The sequence below is a fragment of the Entelurus aequoreus genome, linkage group LG18, assembly GCF_033978785.1.
Source record: "Entelurus aequoreus isolate RoL-2023_Sb linkage group LG18, RoL_Eaeq_v1.1, whole genome shotgun sequence".
Lineage (NCBI taxonomy): Eukaryota > Metazoa > Chordata > Actinopteri > Syngnathiformes > Syngnathidae > Entelurus > Entelurus aequoreus.
The window spans coordinates 1,323,014-1,342,358 of NC_084748.1; the positions used below are offsets into that span (position 1 = coordinate 1,323,014).

At 39.6% G+C, this 19,345-nt stretch overlaps 1 protein-coding gene across 1 annotated transcript in view; it reads right to left on the minus strand.

Annotated features, from left to right (window-relative positions):
- ndst3 (N-deacetylase/N-sulfotransferase (heparan glucosaminyl) 3) overlaps positions 1-19,345 on the minus strand; it is a 310,454-nt gene that overhangs the window by 83,635 nt on the left and 207,474 nt on the right. The window contains exons 11-12 of the mRNA XM_062027384.1: positions 18,558-18,712; positions 15,691-15,861 (exon numbers count right to left, since the gene is read on the minus strand). Of these exons, the coding sequence (XP_061883368.1) occupies positions 15,691-15,861; positions 18,558-18,712 (326 nt within the window). The remainder of the gene's footprint in view (positions 1-15,690; positions 15,862-18,557; positions 18,713-19,345) is intronic.

Here is a 19,345-nt window from a genome sequence, read left to right on the forward strand (position 1 = left end):
CATGCATGCATACAACACGATACATCACACATGCATGCATACAACATGATACATCACACATGCATGCATACAACATGATACATCACACATGCATGCATACAACATGATACATCACACATGTATGTTGTATATTTTTTACATGACATTTGCAGTTCATTTGATCATCAATCAATCAAAGTTAGTTTCATTTAGTCTTTCAATTCTATTCCATTTGTGTTTGTGTTGGACTTTCCCTTCTACTGTTACCAAATATCATTATTTTAGTCTTACTGAGATTCAAAGATAGTCTGTTGTTGTCAGAGCATCTTTTTAATGTGTTCATTTCTTCTGTTATTATTTGCATGATCTGCTGTGTGTTCTCTCCTGAACAAAACACAGTTGTATCATCTGCAAATAAAACTAACTTGAAGTCCTTTGTAACTTTACAAATGTCATTTATATAAAGATTGAACAGTTTTGGTCCAAGTATTGATCCCTGAGGTACACCACAGGATATATTTAGCGTAGTAGATGTGTGTTCTCCTATCTTCACGTATTGTTTCCTGTTGGTTAAGTAACTTCTAATCCAGTTTAAGACCAACATGTGGACACGATACCGAGGTAGATGAGCCTGCCCCATGTTTACTTTACAGCCACCCAAAAAAGCAGGCTTTGCTACATATCTTAAAATGAAACTGCACTTCAAAAAAAAAAAGTGCCTATCGTTCACAATCATTATGAAATACATGACGACGGACGTATCTTTTTTTTATGCATTCTAGCTCGTAAATAAACGTTGTCAGGTTCAAACACTGATGACATCTATTAAACAAGACAAGAGGCAAAGAATTAAACAGAGACAGAATTCTATTTGGACTCAATATATTGAGGAGAGTCGCCGTTACACTGTACCCGTGTACAGTATCTCAGCACGCTCTGCCAAAATATTGCATGCCTCCTTCTTTTATTTTGGACCCTCCCCGACCCCATGGCCACGGCTGTTTCCAAAGGACAAAGGTCGCAAAAAGTTCACAGAAAAGGTCGTAAACAATTAACAGAAAAGGTCAGTTCAAAAAGAGTTTGTAAAATAGTTCAAAAAGAGTTCGTAAAATACTTCAAAAAGAGTTGGTCTGGAAATTGGGCAGATCCTGTCATCTGTCCGCTTTGAAGTCTTTGGGTTAGAACAATATATTTCTGTTGATTACCATACATGAGAGAAAACAGAAAACTCTTCATGTGGTTTCCCCCTCACACAGTGGAGTTTTACGAGCATTCTTCTTGGTAGGTTTCAAAGACAGCTTTTGTCTTCTTGCTAGGAACTCATTTCAACACAAAGTTTTTTGTGATAACTTACAAACAATTATTCTAATAAACTCTGTTCCGCCCATAACACCCTCCAAAAAACACCAAGAATACTCCATTTACATTTGGTGACTTGAATATTAACAAGTATTAGTGATGTTGTTATTATAAGTGCTAACACAGACAATATTAACAAGTATTAGTGATGTTGTTATTATAAGTGCTAACACAGACAATATTAACAAGTATTAGTGATGTTGTTATTATAAGTGCTAACACAGACAATATTAACAAGTATTAGTGATGTTGTTATTATAAGTGCTAACACAGACAATGTGAACAAGTATTAGTGATGTTGTTATTATAAGTGCTAACACAGACAATATTAACAAGTATTAGTGATGTTGTTATTATAAGTGCTAACACAGACAATATTAACAAGTATTAGTGATGTTGTTATTATAAGTGCTAACACAGACAATATTAACAAGTATTAGTGATGTTGTTATTATAAGTGCTAACACAGACAATATTAACAAGTATTAGTGATGTTGTTATTATAAGTGCTAACACAGACAATATTAAGCTGTACATCAAGCAAGAATGGGAAAGAATTCCACTTCAAAAATGTGTCTCCTCACTTCCCAAACCTTTACTGAGTGTTGTTAAAAGGAAAGGCCATGTAACACAGTGGTGAACATGCCCTTTCACAACTACTTTGTCACGTGTTGCAGCCATGAAATTGTTGAAATAAGTTAATTATTATTTGCAAAAAAAAATAAAGTTTATGAGTTTGAACATCAAATATGTTGTCTTTGTAGCATATTCAACTGAATATGGCTTGAAAAGGATTTGCAAATCATTGTATTCACTTTATATTTACATCTAACACCATTTCCCAACTCATATGGAAACAGGGTTTGTATATACTGTATGTATATATATATATATATATATATATATATATATATATATATATATATATATATATATATATATATATATATACACTAGCGTTCAAAAGTTTGGGGTCACATGTAAATGTCCTTATTCTTGAAGGAAAAGCACTGTACTTTTCAATGAAGATAACTTTAAACTAGTCTTAACTTTACAGAAATACACTCTATACATTGCTAATGTGCTAAATGACTATTCTAGCTGCAAATGTCTGCTTTTTGGTGCAATATCTACATAGGTGTATAGAGGCCCATTTCCAGCAACTATCACTCCAGTGTTCTAATGGTACAATGTGTTTGCTTTTTTTTTTTTTTTTCACGTAGGACGCCGAGATTTCGCTCCCGATCGGGAATTCAAACAACTGCTCGGATTATCCTACACTTCCTCCTTTTTGTATTGTGGATCACGGATTTATATTTTAAACCTCCTCGGATACTTCACCCTCTTGAAAATGAGAGTCAAGAACGCGAAATGGACATCCATAGTGACTTTTATCTCCACGCCAATACATCGGCGAAGCACCTTGGCTTTGGAGCTAACGTGTTAGCATCGTGCTTGTCTGCACATCGAGGCAAAGTGAACATGCCCCTGACTGGAAGGATAGACAGAAAGTCAATAATACTACTATTACTTCTACTATCAGGAGACACTGAACTCAACCCTGGACCTGCAACAACACGGTTAATGTTGTCCCGACTGGCGAAGACTAGCAATGCTACTGCTAGCGTCGCCATCGAAGCTAACTCAGCTACCGGCTCATCTCAGCTCAAGCTCACCTGTGCTCCTGCGGTCGGCGGCTCGGCGGAGGACTTCGCCCCGTTCATAGACTCTGTCGGAGGCTCGGCGGCGGCGGTGGAGGACGACCCGGTCATCAGAGAAGGCAGCGACTCAGCGGCGGTGAACGACGCGGCGGCGGTGGACGGCGACACAGACATCGGTGATGGCGGGGAACTGCACGAGATGGCGGGGGTCCACGCGGCCTCTCCCCGGTCCATGACGGTCGAGGACGCGGCATACACTGGATTTAGAGGCGCCTTTACAAAAACATTTTCGTTGTTCTCTTTGTCTTCAAAAAAGCCCGCCAAAAGGAAATCCACCCCCAGCAACCCTACCTGGCATCCCCCTCTCCCCCTCTCCAACTCCGCCCCTCCCTCCCCCTTCACCTGGAGGAAGAACAATATGCCTCTCTCTCTCTCTCTCTCTCCTTTCTCTTCCTTCTGTTCTTCAACTTCAACAGCAATAATAACCAACAACTTTTCTGGTCAGTACCACAACACAGCGGACTCTGATGCCCTTTTTGGTTCCAGTGGACTACACATCATCCACCTTAATGTGAACAGCCTCTCTGGAGCCAAACTCGACCAAGTCAGAGAAATGTTCCTCAACACGAAGGTAAAAATCTTGTGTTTCTCTGAAACCAAATTTGATCAAAGTATTTCTGACTCAGAGATAGAAATAGAAAACTTTTCGGTTATCAGAAAGGACAGGAATAAACACGGTGGGGGCGTTTGTATGTATATTCACCAGGATATTAAATACATAACTCGCACTGATCTTAACCACAATGACCTGGAATCTGTGTGGGCGGAAATCAAATTTAAAAACGCTAAGCCGGTACTAATAGGGACTGTTTATAGACCCCCTAATCAGAGTGATTTCTATGGGGCTTTGGAAGAATGCTTGGCAGGGACAGACAACATGGAGAAAATTATAACTGGGGATCTGAACACAGATATTCAAGGCAAAGATGCGCCTGTCTTCAGATCCTTCAGCAAGTTTTGTAATCTGCACGGTCTTTCCCAGCTAATAGCGCTACCTACAAGGGTGTGTGATTCCACCCAATCAACCATAGATCTCATTCTCACTTCAGACCGGCCTGAAATAAAAAATAGTGGGGTCATGATCTGTGGTCTTAGCGACCACTATCTAACCTTCTGCACCCGCAAAATAGCTAAACCTAAAGCCAATGGCCACATAACAGCCTAATCCAGATCCCTCAAAAAAAATACTCCAATGACAATTTCAATTTAAAATTAGATGAGTGGGACTGGTCCCCTGTGCTCGCGAGCAACCTGGTCGATGTCGCTTGGGATCGCTTCAAAGCGGCGTTCCTAAAGATACTAAATGACATGGCTCCCGTGGAAACAGTCAGGATCGAAGCCCGCTCGGAACCATTGATGAATCCGGACCTATTAGCTGCCATAAAAGACAGACACAGGAAATACTCTGAATACCAAAAATGTAAAACAGAAGTAGATAAACAACCCAATAATATCAACCTCAAATCACTCCTTTCAACTCTCAAAAAGCAATGCAATAAATTAAGAAATAAGTCAACAAACCTGACTAAATCCTTAAAAAAAAATGACATTAACGACAAAATAGAGGAAAACACAAATAAGCCACGTGAGCTCTGGAAAATTCTCAACAACCAGCTTCCTGGTTGCAGCCAGAAACTTAAAACCAGACTCACCAACATCAGCATCAAGGAGGGTGACTCCCTCATTACAGACAAAATGGAGGTAGCTAGCAGACTTAACATCTTTTTCACCAGCATAGCCGCAACTCTTGTCAACAAGCTGTCCCACCACTCTGGTCGCTTTGGTGTAGAACACATTAAAGCCTTCTACAGAAAGCTAGGAGTATCCAACGATGATTTCAAATTAGAAATGATCACAGCTGATGAGGTGTTTAAAAAATTGAGCGCGCTCCACCCTAACAAGGCCACTGGCCTTGATAATACTCCCTCCAGATTCCTCAGGGACTCTGCCTCCATCATTGCCCCGATCATCACGCACATAATAAACCTATCAATTACACAAGGCCAAGTACCAAAAGATTTTAAAATAGCAAGAGTAACTCCCCTCTTTAAAAAAGGAAGCAAATTGGAACCTGGCAAATACCGACCCGTTTCTATTCTCAGCTCCATTTCGAAAGTAATGGAAAAATAGTTTATGAACAGGTGGATAGTTACCTTGCCACTAATAAACTCATGTACAAATTCCAATCCGGCTTCAGAACTAACCACTCCACTGACACATGCCTTCTCTATGTGAGCGAGCACATCAAACATGAGGTGGACGCGGGCAAATACTGCGGCATGGTCATGCTGGACCTTCAGAAGGCCTTTGACACCGTTAACCACGCTATACTGTTGGATAAGCTCAGAGCAATCGGATTTAACAAAACCTCATAGAGCTGGATGCAATCTTACTTGGAGGGGAGGGAGCAGGTGGTAGAGGTGAACGGCACAGTGTCCCCCCCCCCCTCTCTGTGAGCTGTGGAGTCCCCCAAGGCAGTATATTGGGGCCTTTACTGTTCCTAATATACATAAACGACATGTCATCGGCATGCGACTGTGAATTGTTTTTGTTTGCGGATGACTCTGCCTTGCTGGTATCAGACAAGGACAAGTCACAGGTGGAGAAAATCCTCAGTGCTGAGCTCTGTAGAACTTGCACCTGGCTCGCTGACAACAAGCTATCCATACACTTGGGTAAAACACAATCCATCCTGTTTGGGTCCCACATCAACCTCAAGAAAGTCAATGACTTCACCATAAAAGTGGGTGACATTGTTATCACCAGGAAAGATGAGGTCACCTACCTAGGTTCCATTCTAGAGGCTAACCTTTCCTGTTATAAAATGGCAACCAAGGTCATCAGAAAGGTTAACCAACGAGCGATATTTCTCTACAGAATCTCCTCTCTGGTCAACAAAAGCACCTTGAGGATTCTGGCTGGGAACTCTCGTTCAACCCTTTTTCCATTACGCATGCACCTCCTGGTACCCTAGCACCTCCAAAACCCTCAAATCTAAACTCCAAACATCTCAGAACAAGCTAGTCAGGTTACTTCTAGACCTCCACCCCAGATCCCACCTCACTCCTACCCACTTCTCCAAAGTGGGCTGGCTCAAGGTGGAGGACAGAGTTAAACAACTTGCACTGAGCCTAGTCTATAAAATCCGCTACACCTCCCTGATACCGAAGTACATGTCAAACTACTTCCTTAACGTAAATGACCGCCATAACCACAACAGCAGGGGGAGCTCCACTAACCACGTTAAACCCAGATTCCGAAGTAACAAAGGTCTTAACTCATTCTCTTTCTATACCACAACAATGTGGAATGCGCTCCCAACAGGTGTAAAAGAAAGGGCATCTCTATCCTCCTTCAAAACCGCAATAAAAGTTCACCTCCAGGCAGCTACAACCCTAAACTAACACCCTCCACGGATTGCTAATAATCAAATGTAAACAATCAAATGCAGATACTTTTTCTTTTTCTTATGCCTTCTGATCTCTCTCTCTCTCTCTCTCTCTCTCTCTCTCTCTCTCTCTCTCTCTCTCTCTCTCTCTCTCTCTCTCTCTCTCTCTCTCTCTATGTCCACTACTTGATGTCCATATCCCCCCCCCCCTCCACACCCCTGATTGTAAATAATTCAATGTGATTATCTTGTGTGATGACTGTATTATGATGATAGTATATATGATAGTATATATCTGTATCATGAATCAATTTAAGTGGACCCCGACTTAAACAAGTTGAAAAACTTATTGGGGTGTTACCATTTAGTGGTCAATTGTACAGAATATGTACTTCACTGCGCAATCTACTAATAAAAGTCTCAATCAATCAATCAATCAATTCTACTCGTATGGATTCTTCCTTCATCGCTCCCAGCAACGTTTGTAAGTTTTACAATATAACTAAAACAATTCTTACTTACTGAAGCGTCCCATGTGTGATGTCACTGCCGTGTTACAGACACCGTTTGGAAACAATTAAGTTATGTAAATAAACATTTGCCTGCCAAACCTTCCTGTGTAAATAACTCATTCCACAAAAATCATATCTGTGGCTCACAGTCCGGTGCGACTGATAAATGGAAACATATTTATTTCTTAGAACAATTCATGGGTGCGGCTTATATACCGGTGTTTATAGTCCAGAAAATACAGTACTAATTAAATAAAGCATATGCCTTGTTTTGAATGAATACTTGGGGCCCACTATGCTACTTTAAAGGTGGTCATTATGGCGGGACTTAGAGAGTCTTGGTGTCTGTGGTGCTACTTTTGTTTGAGAACCACTGCTTTAGAATATGATAAAGTGCAGAATATTAATGTCCTGTTTCAAATTCCAATCAATCAAATATGGTTAATCATGCTTTTCATTGGACAGCCACACTAATTAAATGTGTCAATTAAAATGTTATTGCTATGTAAAGAGACCATTATTATTTTGTAGTTCTTGTGCAGCGCTGAGAGTAAAGGTTGGAAGTCACCATTTTGGGATAGCAGTAAAACACTGCAGTCACACACACACACACAGACACACACACACACACACACACACACACACACACACACACACACACACACACGTGCGCGTCACAGAGGGGTGTTGGGGTGGAGGGCAGGAAATAAGAGATGGGAGGCCACCACAGCTTCAGACACTCAGCACTATTTCACCAAAGCAATTATCCACAGAGCTATAGCTCAAACTGATATAGTACATTTTAAAAAAAGAGGGCGCACAAACACACACGCGCACGCACACACACACACACACACACACACACGCACACACACACACACACACACACACGCACACACACACACACACACACACACAGTCCCTCCCGTATCTCAGCCTGATTTGTTTTGATACCGCCGGTCCAGTGGGCGTCTCTCAATCTGCTTCCAGACACACGAAGAGCAATTTTACAAGCTTAAGATGACTTCCTGTCCTCCTCGGAGCTATCAAAGATGGAGTGAGAGGTGGGGGAGATTGATGGAGAAAAAGTGGAGAAACATGAGGTAGGAGGCCAGCAAAGTGGGAGGAGCATATGTAATGGAGACAAATAATATTGCAAACCCTGTTTCCATATGAGTTGTGAAATGGTGTTAGATGTAAATATAAACAGAATACAATGATTTGCAAATCCTTTTCAAGCCATATTCAGTTGAATATGCTACAAAGACAACATATTTCATGTTCAAACTCATAAACTTTATTTTTTTGCAAATAATAATTAAGTTATAATTTCATGGCTGCAACACGTGCCAAAGTAGTTGTGAAAGGGCATGTTCACCACTGTGTTACATGGCCTTTCCTTTTAACAACACTCAGTAAACGATTGGGAACTGAAGAAACTAATTGTTGAAGCTTTGAAAGTGGAATTCTTCCCCATTCTTGTTTTATGTAGAGCTTCAGTGGTTCAACAGTCCGGGGTCTCCGCTGTCCTATTTTAGGCTTCATAATGCGCCACACATTTTCCATGGGAGACAGGTCTGGACTGCAGGCGGGCCAGGAAAGTACCCGCACTCTTTTTTTTACGAAGCCACGCTGTTGTAACACGTGCTGAATGTGGCTTGCATTGTCTTGCTGAAATAAGCAGGGGCGTCCATGAAAAAGACGGCGCTTAGATGGCAGCATATGTTGTTCCAAAAGCTGTATGTACCTTTCAGCATTAATGGTGCCTTCACAGATGTGGAAGTTACCCATGTCTTGGCCACTAATACACCCCCATACCATCACACATGCTGCCTTTTACACTTTGCGACGATAACAGACTGAATGGTTCGCTTCCCCTTTGGTCCGGATGACACGATATGGAATATTTCCAAAAACAATTTGAAATGTGGACTCGTCAGACCACAGAACACTTTTCCACTTTGCATGAGTCCATCTTAGATGATCTCGGGCCCAGAAAAGCCGGCGGCGTTTCTGGGTGTTGTTGATAAAGGGCTTTCGCTTTGCATAGTAGAGCTTTAACTTGCACTTACAGATGTAGTGACCAACTGTAGTTACTGACAGTGGTTTTCTGAAGTGTTCCTGAGCCCATGTGGTGATATCCTTTACACACTGATGTCGCTTGTTGCTGCAGTACAGCCTGAGGGATGGAAGGTCACGCTCATTCAATGTTGGTTTCCGGCCATGATATTACGGAGCGTAGATGGTGAAATCCCTCAATTCCTGTGTGAGTGCATGCTGATGTGTGAGTGAATGCTGATGTGTGAGTGCATGGTGATGTGTGAGTGCATGCTGATGTGTGAGTGAATGCTGATGTGTGAGTGCATGGTGATGTGTGAGTGCATGCTGATGTGTGAGTGCATGGTGATGTGTGAGTGAATGCTGATGTGTGAGTGCATGGTGATGTGTGAGTGCATGCTGATGTGTGAGTGCATGCTGATGTGTGAGTGCATGCTGATGTGTGAGTGCATGGTGATGTGTGAGTGCATGGTGATGTGTGAGTGCATGCTGATGTGTGAGTGCATGGTGATGTGTGAGTGCATGGTGATGTGTGAGTGCATGCTGATGTGTGAGTGCATGGTGATGTGTGAGTGCATGCTGATGTGTGAGTGCATGGTGATGTGTGAGTGCATGCTGATGTGTGAGTGCATGGTGATGTGTGAGTGCATGGTGATGTGTGAGTGCATGCTGATGTGTGAGTGCATGGTGATGTGTGAGTGCATGCTGATGTGTGAGTGCATGCTGATGTGTGAGTGCATGCTGATGTGTGAGTGCTGCACGCATGATAAACACAAGACGGAGTGTCAGCTGGCTTGAATGACTTCCACGGTGAAATAGTGTTGACTTCTCCCAAAGCCATCATGAGGACGAGTCATTTGGCTGTCAAATGCTGTTTGCTGCAAAAAGTGGCAATTGTGCACTTTGACAAAGAGCCCGGCTGAGAAGTGAAGCAAGGAGGAGGAGGAGCAGATGCACATTTGTTGGAATGAATAAACCTTCTAATGTCTTTTCATCCATTTTTCAGCCAGCAAACTCTTTTATAGGTTGCTGGTGTTCCAGCTTATTTCCTTCACATGTTCTCTTCTGTTGTTCCAGCTTATTTCCTTCACATGTTCTCTTCTGTTGTTCCAGCTTATTTCCTTCACATGTTCTCTTCTGTTGTTCCATCTTATTTCCTTCACATGTTCTCTTCTGTTGTTCCAGCTTATTTCCTTCACATGTTCTCTTCTGTTGTTCCATCTTATTTCCTTCACATGTTCTCTTCTGTTGTTCCAGCTTATTTCCTTCACATGTTCTCTTCTGTTGTTCCAGCTTATTTCCTTCACATGTTCTCTTCTGTTGTTCCAGCTTATTTCCTTCACATGTTCTCTTCTGTTGTTCCAGCTTATTTCCTTCACATGTTCTCTTCTGTTGTTCCATCTTATTTCCTTCACATGTTCTCTTCTGTTGTTCCATCTTATTTCCTTCACATGTTCTCTTCTGTTGTTCCAGCTTATTTCCTTCACATGTTCTCTTCTGTTGTTCCATCTTATTTCCTTCACATGTTCTCTTCTGCTGCATGTGTTTCCCTACCGTTAGCATCAGTGTTTGAAAAATTCATTTAAAAAAAGTAGTTTTCCACAAAAGTAGTTAAATGACTAACAAAAAGATGTTTTAATACATGTAATGAATCACTAGGAGAGGGAATTATTGCGTGACTTCAAATATCTGACATGTGCAGTTGAGATGTTTCATGAGACTGGAGTGCATGTGCCTTTAAAAGGCGGTGCCTGATGCTAAGTGACGTGTGACGTCAGTGCCAAGACGGAGCAGCGTTAGCATTGCTAGCTGAGACTCACAATGTTGTGTTAGCGATACGATTACCAATTACCAATATTTTAGTACCAGTACTTTGAGATACTGAGGTCATTATTGGCTTTATTCTAACAGAATATCTTAGGATACATCAAACATACGCTTCTTTTTGCAATTAAAGACAAATGTACTTAAATAGAATAGTGAACGTACTAGACAACTTGTCTTTTAGTATACCGATACCAAGTAGTTACAGGATCATACACTGGTCTCATATTTCCTGACTTTATAAACAATTAAGAAAAAGACAAACGACTTTGTTACTATACAAAATATCGACGTTATCGATGTAGTATCGACTATATATACTGTATGCTTTTTGTTCTACAAACAATACCCCACAATGAAATGAAAAGTTGAAGTTTGAAAAGCAACACTTCTCATCCAAGCAGATGGAGTTTGGGAGGTGCTGGAAAGAGGAAGGAGAGAAAGTGCCCAAAGAGAGGTGTGCCAAGGTAAGAGGAAGGAGAGAAAGTGCCCAAAGAGAGGTGTGCCAAGGTAAGAGGAAGGAGAGAAAGTGCCCAAAGAGAGGTGTGCCAAGGTAAGAGGAAGGAGAGAAAGTGCCCAAAGAGAGGTGTGCCAAGGTAAGAGGAAGGAGAGAAAGTGCCCAAAGAGAGGTGTGCCAAGGTAAGAGGAAGGAGAGAAAGTGCCCAAAGAGAGGTGTGCCAAGGTTGGGTTCAAAAAGACTTGAGGTGTAATTCCTGCCAAAGGTGCATCATCAAAGTATTAAGCAAAGGTGGGATTACTTTTGTACATGGGATTTATTTTTTATTTTTATTTTTCCATTTTATCTGCAAAATAAAACAACAACCTTATCACATTGTCATGATGGGGTGTTGTGTGTAGAATGTTGAGGCTGTTGTAATACGGCTGTAACATGGAGATCATACTTAGTGTACATAGAGATAATACTTGGTGTACATGGAGATCATACTTAGTGTACATAGAGATAATACTTGGTGTACATGGAGATCATACTTAGTGTACATAGAGATAATACTTGGTGTACATGGAGATCATACTTAGTGTACATGGAGATAATACTTAGTGTACATGAGATAATACTTAGTGTACATGGAGATATTACTTAGTGTACATGGAAATCATACTTAGTGTAAATGGAGATAATACTTAGTATACATGGAGATAATACTTAGTGTACATGGAGATCATACTTAGTATACATGGAGATAATACTTAGTGTACATGGAGATCATACTTAGTGTACATGGAGATCATACTTAGTGTACATAGAGATAATACTTAGTGTACATGGAGATCATACTTAGTGTACATGGAGATAATACTTAGTGTACATAGAGATAATACTTAGTGTACATGGAGATCATACTTAGTGTAAATGGAGATCATACTTAGTGTACATGGAGATAATACTTAGTATACATGGAGATAATACTTAGTATACATGGAGATAATACTTAGTGTACATGGAGATAATACTTAGTGTACATGGATATCATACTTAGTGTATATGGAGATCATACTTAGTGTACATAGAGATAATACTTAGTGTACATGGAGATCATACTTAGTGTACATGGAGATCATACTTAGTGTACATAGAGATAATACTTAGTGTACATGGAGATCATACTTAGTGTACATGGAGATAATACTTAGTGTACATAGAGATAATACTTAGTGTACATGGAGATCATACTTAGTGTAAATGGAGATCATACTTAGTGTACATGGAGATCATACTTAGTATACATGGAGATAATACTTAGTGTACATGGGGATACTACTTAGTATACATGGAGATAATACTTAGTGTACATGGAGATAATACTTAGTATACATGGAGATAATACTTAGTGTACATGGAGATAATACTTAGTATACATGGAGATCATACTTAGTGTACATGGAGATAATACTTAGTATACATGGAGATAATACTTAGTGTACATGGAGATAATACTTAGTATACATGGAGATCATACTTAGTGTACATGGAGATAATACTTAGTATACATGGAGATAATACTTAGTGTACATGGAGATAATACTTAGTATACATGGAGATCATACTTAGTGTACATGGAGATAATACTTAGTGTACATGGAGATAATACTTAGTATACATGGAGATCATACTTAGTGTACATGGAGATAATACTTAGTATACATGGAGATCATACTTAGTATACATGGAGATCATACTTAGTGTACATGGAGATAATACTTAGTGTACATGGAGATCATACTTAGTGTACATGGAGATAATACTTAGTGCACATGGAGATCATACTTAGTGTACATGGAGATAATACTTAGTATACATGGAGATAATACTTAGTATACATGGAGATAATACTTAGTGTACATGGAGATAATACTTAGTGTACATGGATATCATACTTAGTGTATATGGAGATCATACTTAGTGTACATAGAGATAATACTTAGTGTACATGGAGATCATACTTAGTGTACATGGAGATCATACTTAGTGTACATAGAGATAATACTTAGTGTACATGGAGATCATACTTAGTGTACATAGAGATAATACTTAGTGTACATGGAGATCATACTTAGTGTAAATGGAGATCATACTTAGTGTACATGGAGATAATACTTAGTATACATGGAGATAATACTTAGTGTACATGGGGATACTACTTAGTATACATGGAGATAATACTTAGTGTACATGGAGATAATACTTAGTATACATGGAGATAATACTTAGTGTACATGGAGATAATACTTAGTATACATGGAGATCATACTTAGTGTACATGGAGATAATACTTAGTGTACATGGAGATCATACTTAGTGTACATAGAGATAATACTTAGTGTACATGGAGATCATACTTAGTGTACATAGAGATAATACTTAGTGTACATGGAGATCATACTTAGTGTAAATGGAGATCATACTTAGTGTACATGGAGATAATACTTAGTATACATGGAGATAATACTTAGTGTACATGGGGATACTACTTAGTATACATGGAGATAATACTTAGTGTACATGGAGATCATACTTAGTATACATGGAGATAATACTTAGTGTACATGGAGATAATACTTAGTATACATGGAGATCATACTTAGTGTACATGGAGATAATACTTAGTATACATGGAGATAATACTTAGTGTACATGGAGATAATACCTAGTATACATGGAGATCATACTTAGTGTACATGGAGATAATACTTAGTATACATGGAGATAATACTTAGTGTACATGGGGATACTACTTAGTATACATGGAGATCATACTTAGTGTACATGGAGATAATACTTAGTATACATGGAGATCATACTTAGTGTACATGGAGATAATACTTAGTGTACATGGAGATAATACTTAGTGTACATGGAGATAATACTTAGTATACATGGAGATAATACTTAGTGTACATGGAGATAATACTTAGTGTACATGGAGATCATACTTAGTGTAAATGGAGATCATACTTAGTGTACATGGAGATAATACTTAGTATACATGGAGATAATACTTAGTATACATGGAGATAATACTTAGTGTACATGGAGATAATACTTAGTATACATGGAGATAATACTTAGTATACATGGAGATAATACTTAGTGTACATGGAGATAATACTTAGTATACATGGAGATAATACTTAGTGTACATGGGGATACTACTTAGTATACATGGAGATAATACTTAGTGTACATGGAGATAATACTTAGTATACATGGAGATAATACTTAGTGTACATGGAGATAATACTTAGTATACATGGAGATCATACTTAGTGTACATGGAGATAATACTTAGTATACATGGAGATCATACTTAGTGTACATGGAGATAATACTTAGTGTACATGGAGATCATACTTAGTATACATGGAGATAATACTTAGTATACATGGAGATCATACTGTCGAAGCTGTACACTAAGCTGTAGAAAATAACGAATGAAGTCATTGTATTAATCACACAGAAATATGTCAATAATCCTGTAAATGTAGGTAGATTTAATTTGGCTACATTTCACTTGAAGATGCATCCCAGCAAGACTTTAGCTACAACTCTTTTGTTTCTGTACGACATTCTGACAATGAAATGACATTTGTGTCCACAAATTGGGGTCTTTTTTATTTTATTTTTTAAAAGTAATCAGTAAGTAAGCACCTGTAATTAATCACGATTAATCCAAATGTAAAACTGTGATTAATCTGATAAAAAATGTATCATTTGCCAGCACTAATTATTATTTAGTTACCCTTTTATTTATTCTAACCTGTTTGTTGATGTCATTGCTGCAAATGCTGGCTTTGTTCCACTTCTACTAAGGATATGAACAAAGTATCAGTCATTGTTGAAACACAAAGAAGGGGTAGGACTAATTTAACTCTGCTTCTACCTGCTCCTTTTCAACCAATGTTCAATTGTGCAGGTGCAAAGGTGCTGTTTGTGGGTGTAGCGTTCACCAAATGTACACAGAAGGAATACCAAGCCTTAGTCCAAAAATGGAACACATTCATTGTTTGTTTTTCTGCACCCTCGCCCAGATCTGTGCCAGGAGACAAACCTGTCTCAGAGGTCTGTTCCTTGGACTTCATTGTGGGTTTGGAACCTCCTATATAGAGACAGGTGTGTGCTAAACAGCTGACTTGACCACAGGTGGACTCCAGGGACGATCAGTTGAAACAGGATGCACCTGAGCTCACTTTTCTTTCTTTTTCTGTTTTCAATAAGTTTGCAAACAATACTAGAACAAAGTCCACATGGGGTTTTGTGTGTAGAACGCTGAGGACAAACATGAATGTACTCCATTTTGGAATATGTTCCAGATAGCAAAGAAGTGCTCACCTTGATGTTGCTGTGAATGAAACCCTTGCGGTAGCGGGCGGGCTTGAGGTGCGGGTACTCCTCAGTGCTAGTCACCTGGATGCTCCACACCTGTCTCCAAGCCTCGTAGAGCTGCAGGTGGACCGGGTAGACCCCTGAGTGGTGGGGGGGCCACAGCGTAGCCCATGTCCACTGGAATGTTGTGTTGCTGCACACACAATCCACCCGACAATCAATATTTGCTTTTTATCTCCATTAGCAGATCATTTGTCTTGTTGTTCTTGAAGAAGAGCAGCATGACTCGTGGTTAGCATCCAATGAACGATGCGAGTGTGCACCATGACGTGAAATTATGTTGTCGACTTCTTTGTGTCCTCAATTGTGTGTCATTTAGTAGTAAGTTGGTGCAAAAGACGAGTGCTGCTTGGAAAGGCACCGCAGCCTAGGAAGTCTGTGCAAAATGAAAGTAAAACTTACAGGCTACGAAACAACAAAACAGAATGCTGGAGCACAGCAAAGACTTACGCGCAGAAAAGTGCAGCGGGAGAGTGAATAAACATTAACCAACCAAGAATGTTGGCTAATACGCAACTTAAATAGTCCTAATTAATAACACAACACAGGTGCGGGGAACAAGGGCAGGAGTCAAGGGTGGTGTGGTGTCACTGATTACCAGCGCCGTGGTCCCTTTTTAAAAACCCGGCTCTCTGCAGCACTCATGTTAACTTGTTCTTCTCACTCCATGCAGAGAATCAAGCGCCTGACAACAAGACGGCACAACCAAACTTGATAGTTGACACTGTCACCTGATTGGCTGTTAGTGTGTCATTGCCACTGATTAGTCATCATTTCCTGCGTTGCTCAGTTAGTGAGTGTCTTTGTTTATGCAACCAACCTTGCTTTGACACTTCCTGTTTCTTCCGACGGAAAACAAAAATAAAATAAAAAAATAAAAAATAAAATATATATTTATATATATTTACATACCAGGTTTTCCTCTAAACTGCCAAGATACCTGTGGTGGTGGGGGTGTGGTTGTGGGCGTGGTCATCATGACGACAGCGTAGTTAGCATATTTTGTGTATGATGATAAGATTTTCTTTAAAAAGGCTAAAACAATGTATACATACATTTAAAACAAGTTTTTTATTATTAATTAGTCTAAACATTTATATTTTTTAATCGTTTTGCCATATTTTTAACTGCTTTTTGTACAAGGTACTTTGTTGAGATTTGGTACTTTGTTGAGATTTGGTACTTTCCATTGTTAACAGACTTTTAATAACTTTTTAAAATGGAAAAACAAGTAGCAACAAATGTAGCATCGTCTTCTGGTGTTATTATAGACTGAAGTTGTGTTTAGAGACTCTACTTGTGTCCCTCCATGTCCTTGACTGAAGAGACTAAAGCGAGCATGACGTCACACTTGTTTGGCACTGCTTCTTGGACTTTCTCTTTTTAAAAGCTGCCACTGTCCTCCTAAAATGTGCACATTTTGTAAAGAGCTGTCAGCGGGTATATCTGCAATATATACAAACATCATGTCCACATCACAGACATGCTGACAACGCTCCAGACAATGGCGTGCGTGCGTGATCAAACTCTTTTTCGGTGGTCAAGTTTTCAGTAAATCACTTGTCAATAGTGTGCAAATAATAGACCATATGTATCAATTCATACTGTAACGACCCGCTAATGTAAATGTTTTATGTTTGGATTGGATGTCAGTTTTTCCCACGGTCACAAACACACCGTCTGTGCCTGCAAGGTGATTGGTGGAGAATGAGGAAGTGTATTTGTGTGTCTGGGTAAGCGCGGACTCACCAGACCAAAGTGTGTTAATGGGAGGTAAAACCTGTTGGAATTGTGCCGTTTGTTGTCATAAGATTGGTAAAAAAGGTTAAAAATAGCGTCAGAGTTTGTGGGATTTTTTGTGGGCTTCTTATCATGGTGTGGCAGTAATGAAAATGCTGTGGTGGTGCACCACATTCAATTACATTACGGGGAAACCCTGTATATGTATGTATGTATATATATATATATATATATATATATATATATATATATATATATATATATATATATATATATATATATATATATATATATATATATATATATATATATATATATATATATATATATATATATATATATATATATATATAATGCTTGACATATTGGTCAGAGTGGTAAAAACGTTAACACATTTTATATCACATGTGGAAGTTCAAGGCAAGTGGGGAGGAAGGTATGCGCCTTATTTGAAGCTTCTTTACATTTTGTATCGCTTTTGTTTTTTTACCCTTTTCTGATTGTATTTGTGATTATAAACCAGTTGATTGATTGGTAATGGTAGTCAAGTGGGAAGTAAGGTGTGTTACATGTGATTGGTAATGGTAGTCAAGTGGGAAGTAAGGTGTGTGACATGTGATTGGTAATGGTAGTCAAGTGGGAAGTAAGGTGTGTGACATGTGATTGGTAATGGTAGTCAAGTGGGAAGTAAGGTGTGTGACATGTGATTGGTAATGGTAGTCAAGTGGGAAGTAAGGTGTGTGACATGTGATTGGTAATGGTAGTCAAGTGGGAAGTAAGGTGTGTGACATGTGATTGGTAATGGTAGTCAAGTGGGAAGTAAGGTGTGTTACATGTGATTGGTAATGGTAGTGAAGTGGGAAGTAAGGTGTGTTACATGTGATTGGTAATGGTAGTCAAGTGGGAAGTAAGGTGTGTGACATGTGAGGTGGTGGGAAGGCAAATGATTTCAAGGACAGGAAGGAAGACAAAGGAATAGACAGAGCCAAGTGTGTGTGTGTGTGTGTGTGTGTGTGTGTGTGTGTGTGTGTGTGTGTGTGTGTGTGTGTGTGTGTGTGTGTGTGTGTGTGTACCAGAGCAAAGTCCTTGTTGAGCACCATCTGGTCCAGCAGAGAGGTGTGGTTGTGGAAGAGGTGAGGCTGCATGTGACTCCACATGTGGGGGAACCACCAGAACTCATCCACGTACTTCAGCAGTAAATCGTCTCCCTCGTCCTCCTCCACAGTGCCTGCACACACACACACACACACACACACACACACACACACACACACACACACACACACACACACACACACACACACACACACACACACACACACACACACACACACACACACACACACACTCACACACACACACACACAAGGACAAAAGGAAAGGACACAGTGTGTGAGTGATGTGGTGATACACAACAACTACACGGTGTAGTCGGGGTTAGAGTAGAGCAGCATGCAGCTCACATGGACGCCTGCTACTGCTACTACTATGCTACTGCTACTACTATGCTACTGCTACTACTATGCTACTGCTACTACTATGCTACTGCTACTACTATGCTACTGCTACTACTATGCTACTGCTACTATTATGCTACTGCTACTACAAACCCCGTTTCCAAATGAGTTGTGAAATGGTGTTAGATGTAAATATAAACAGAATACAATGATTTGCAAATCCTTTTCAAGCCATATTCAGTTGAATATGCTACAAAGACAACATATTTCATGTTCAAACTCATAAACTTTATTTTTTTGGCAAATAATCATTAACTTTATAATTTGATGTCAGCAACACGTGACAAAGAAGTTGTGAAAGGTGGCAATAAATACTGATAAAGTTGAGGAATGCTCATCAAACA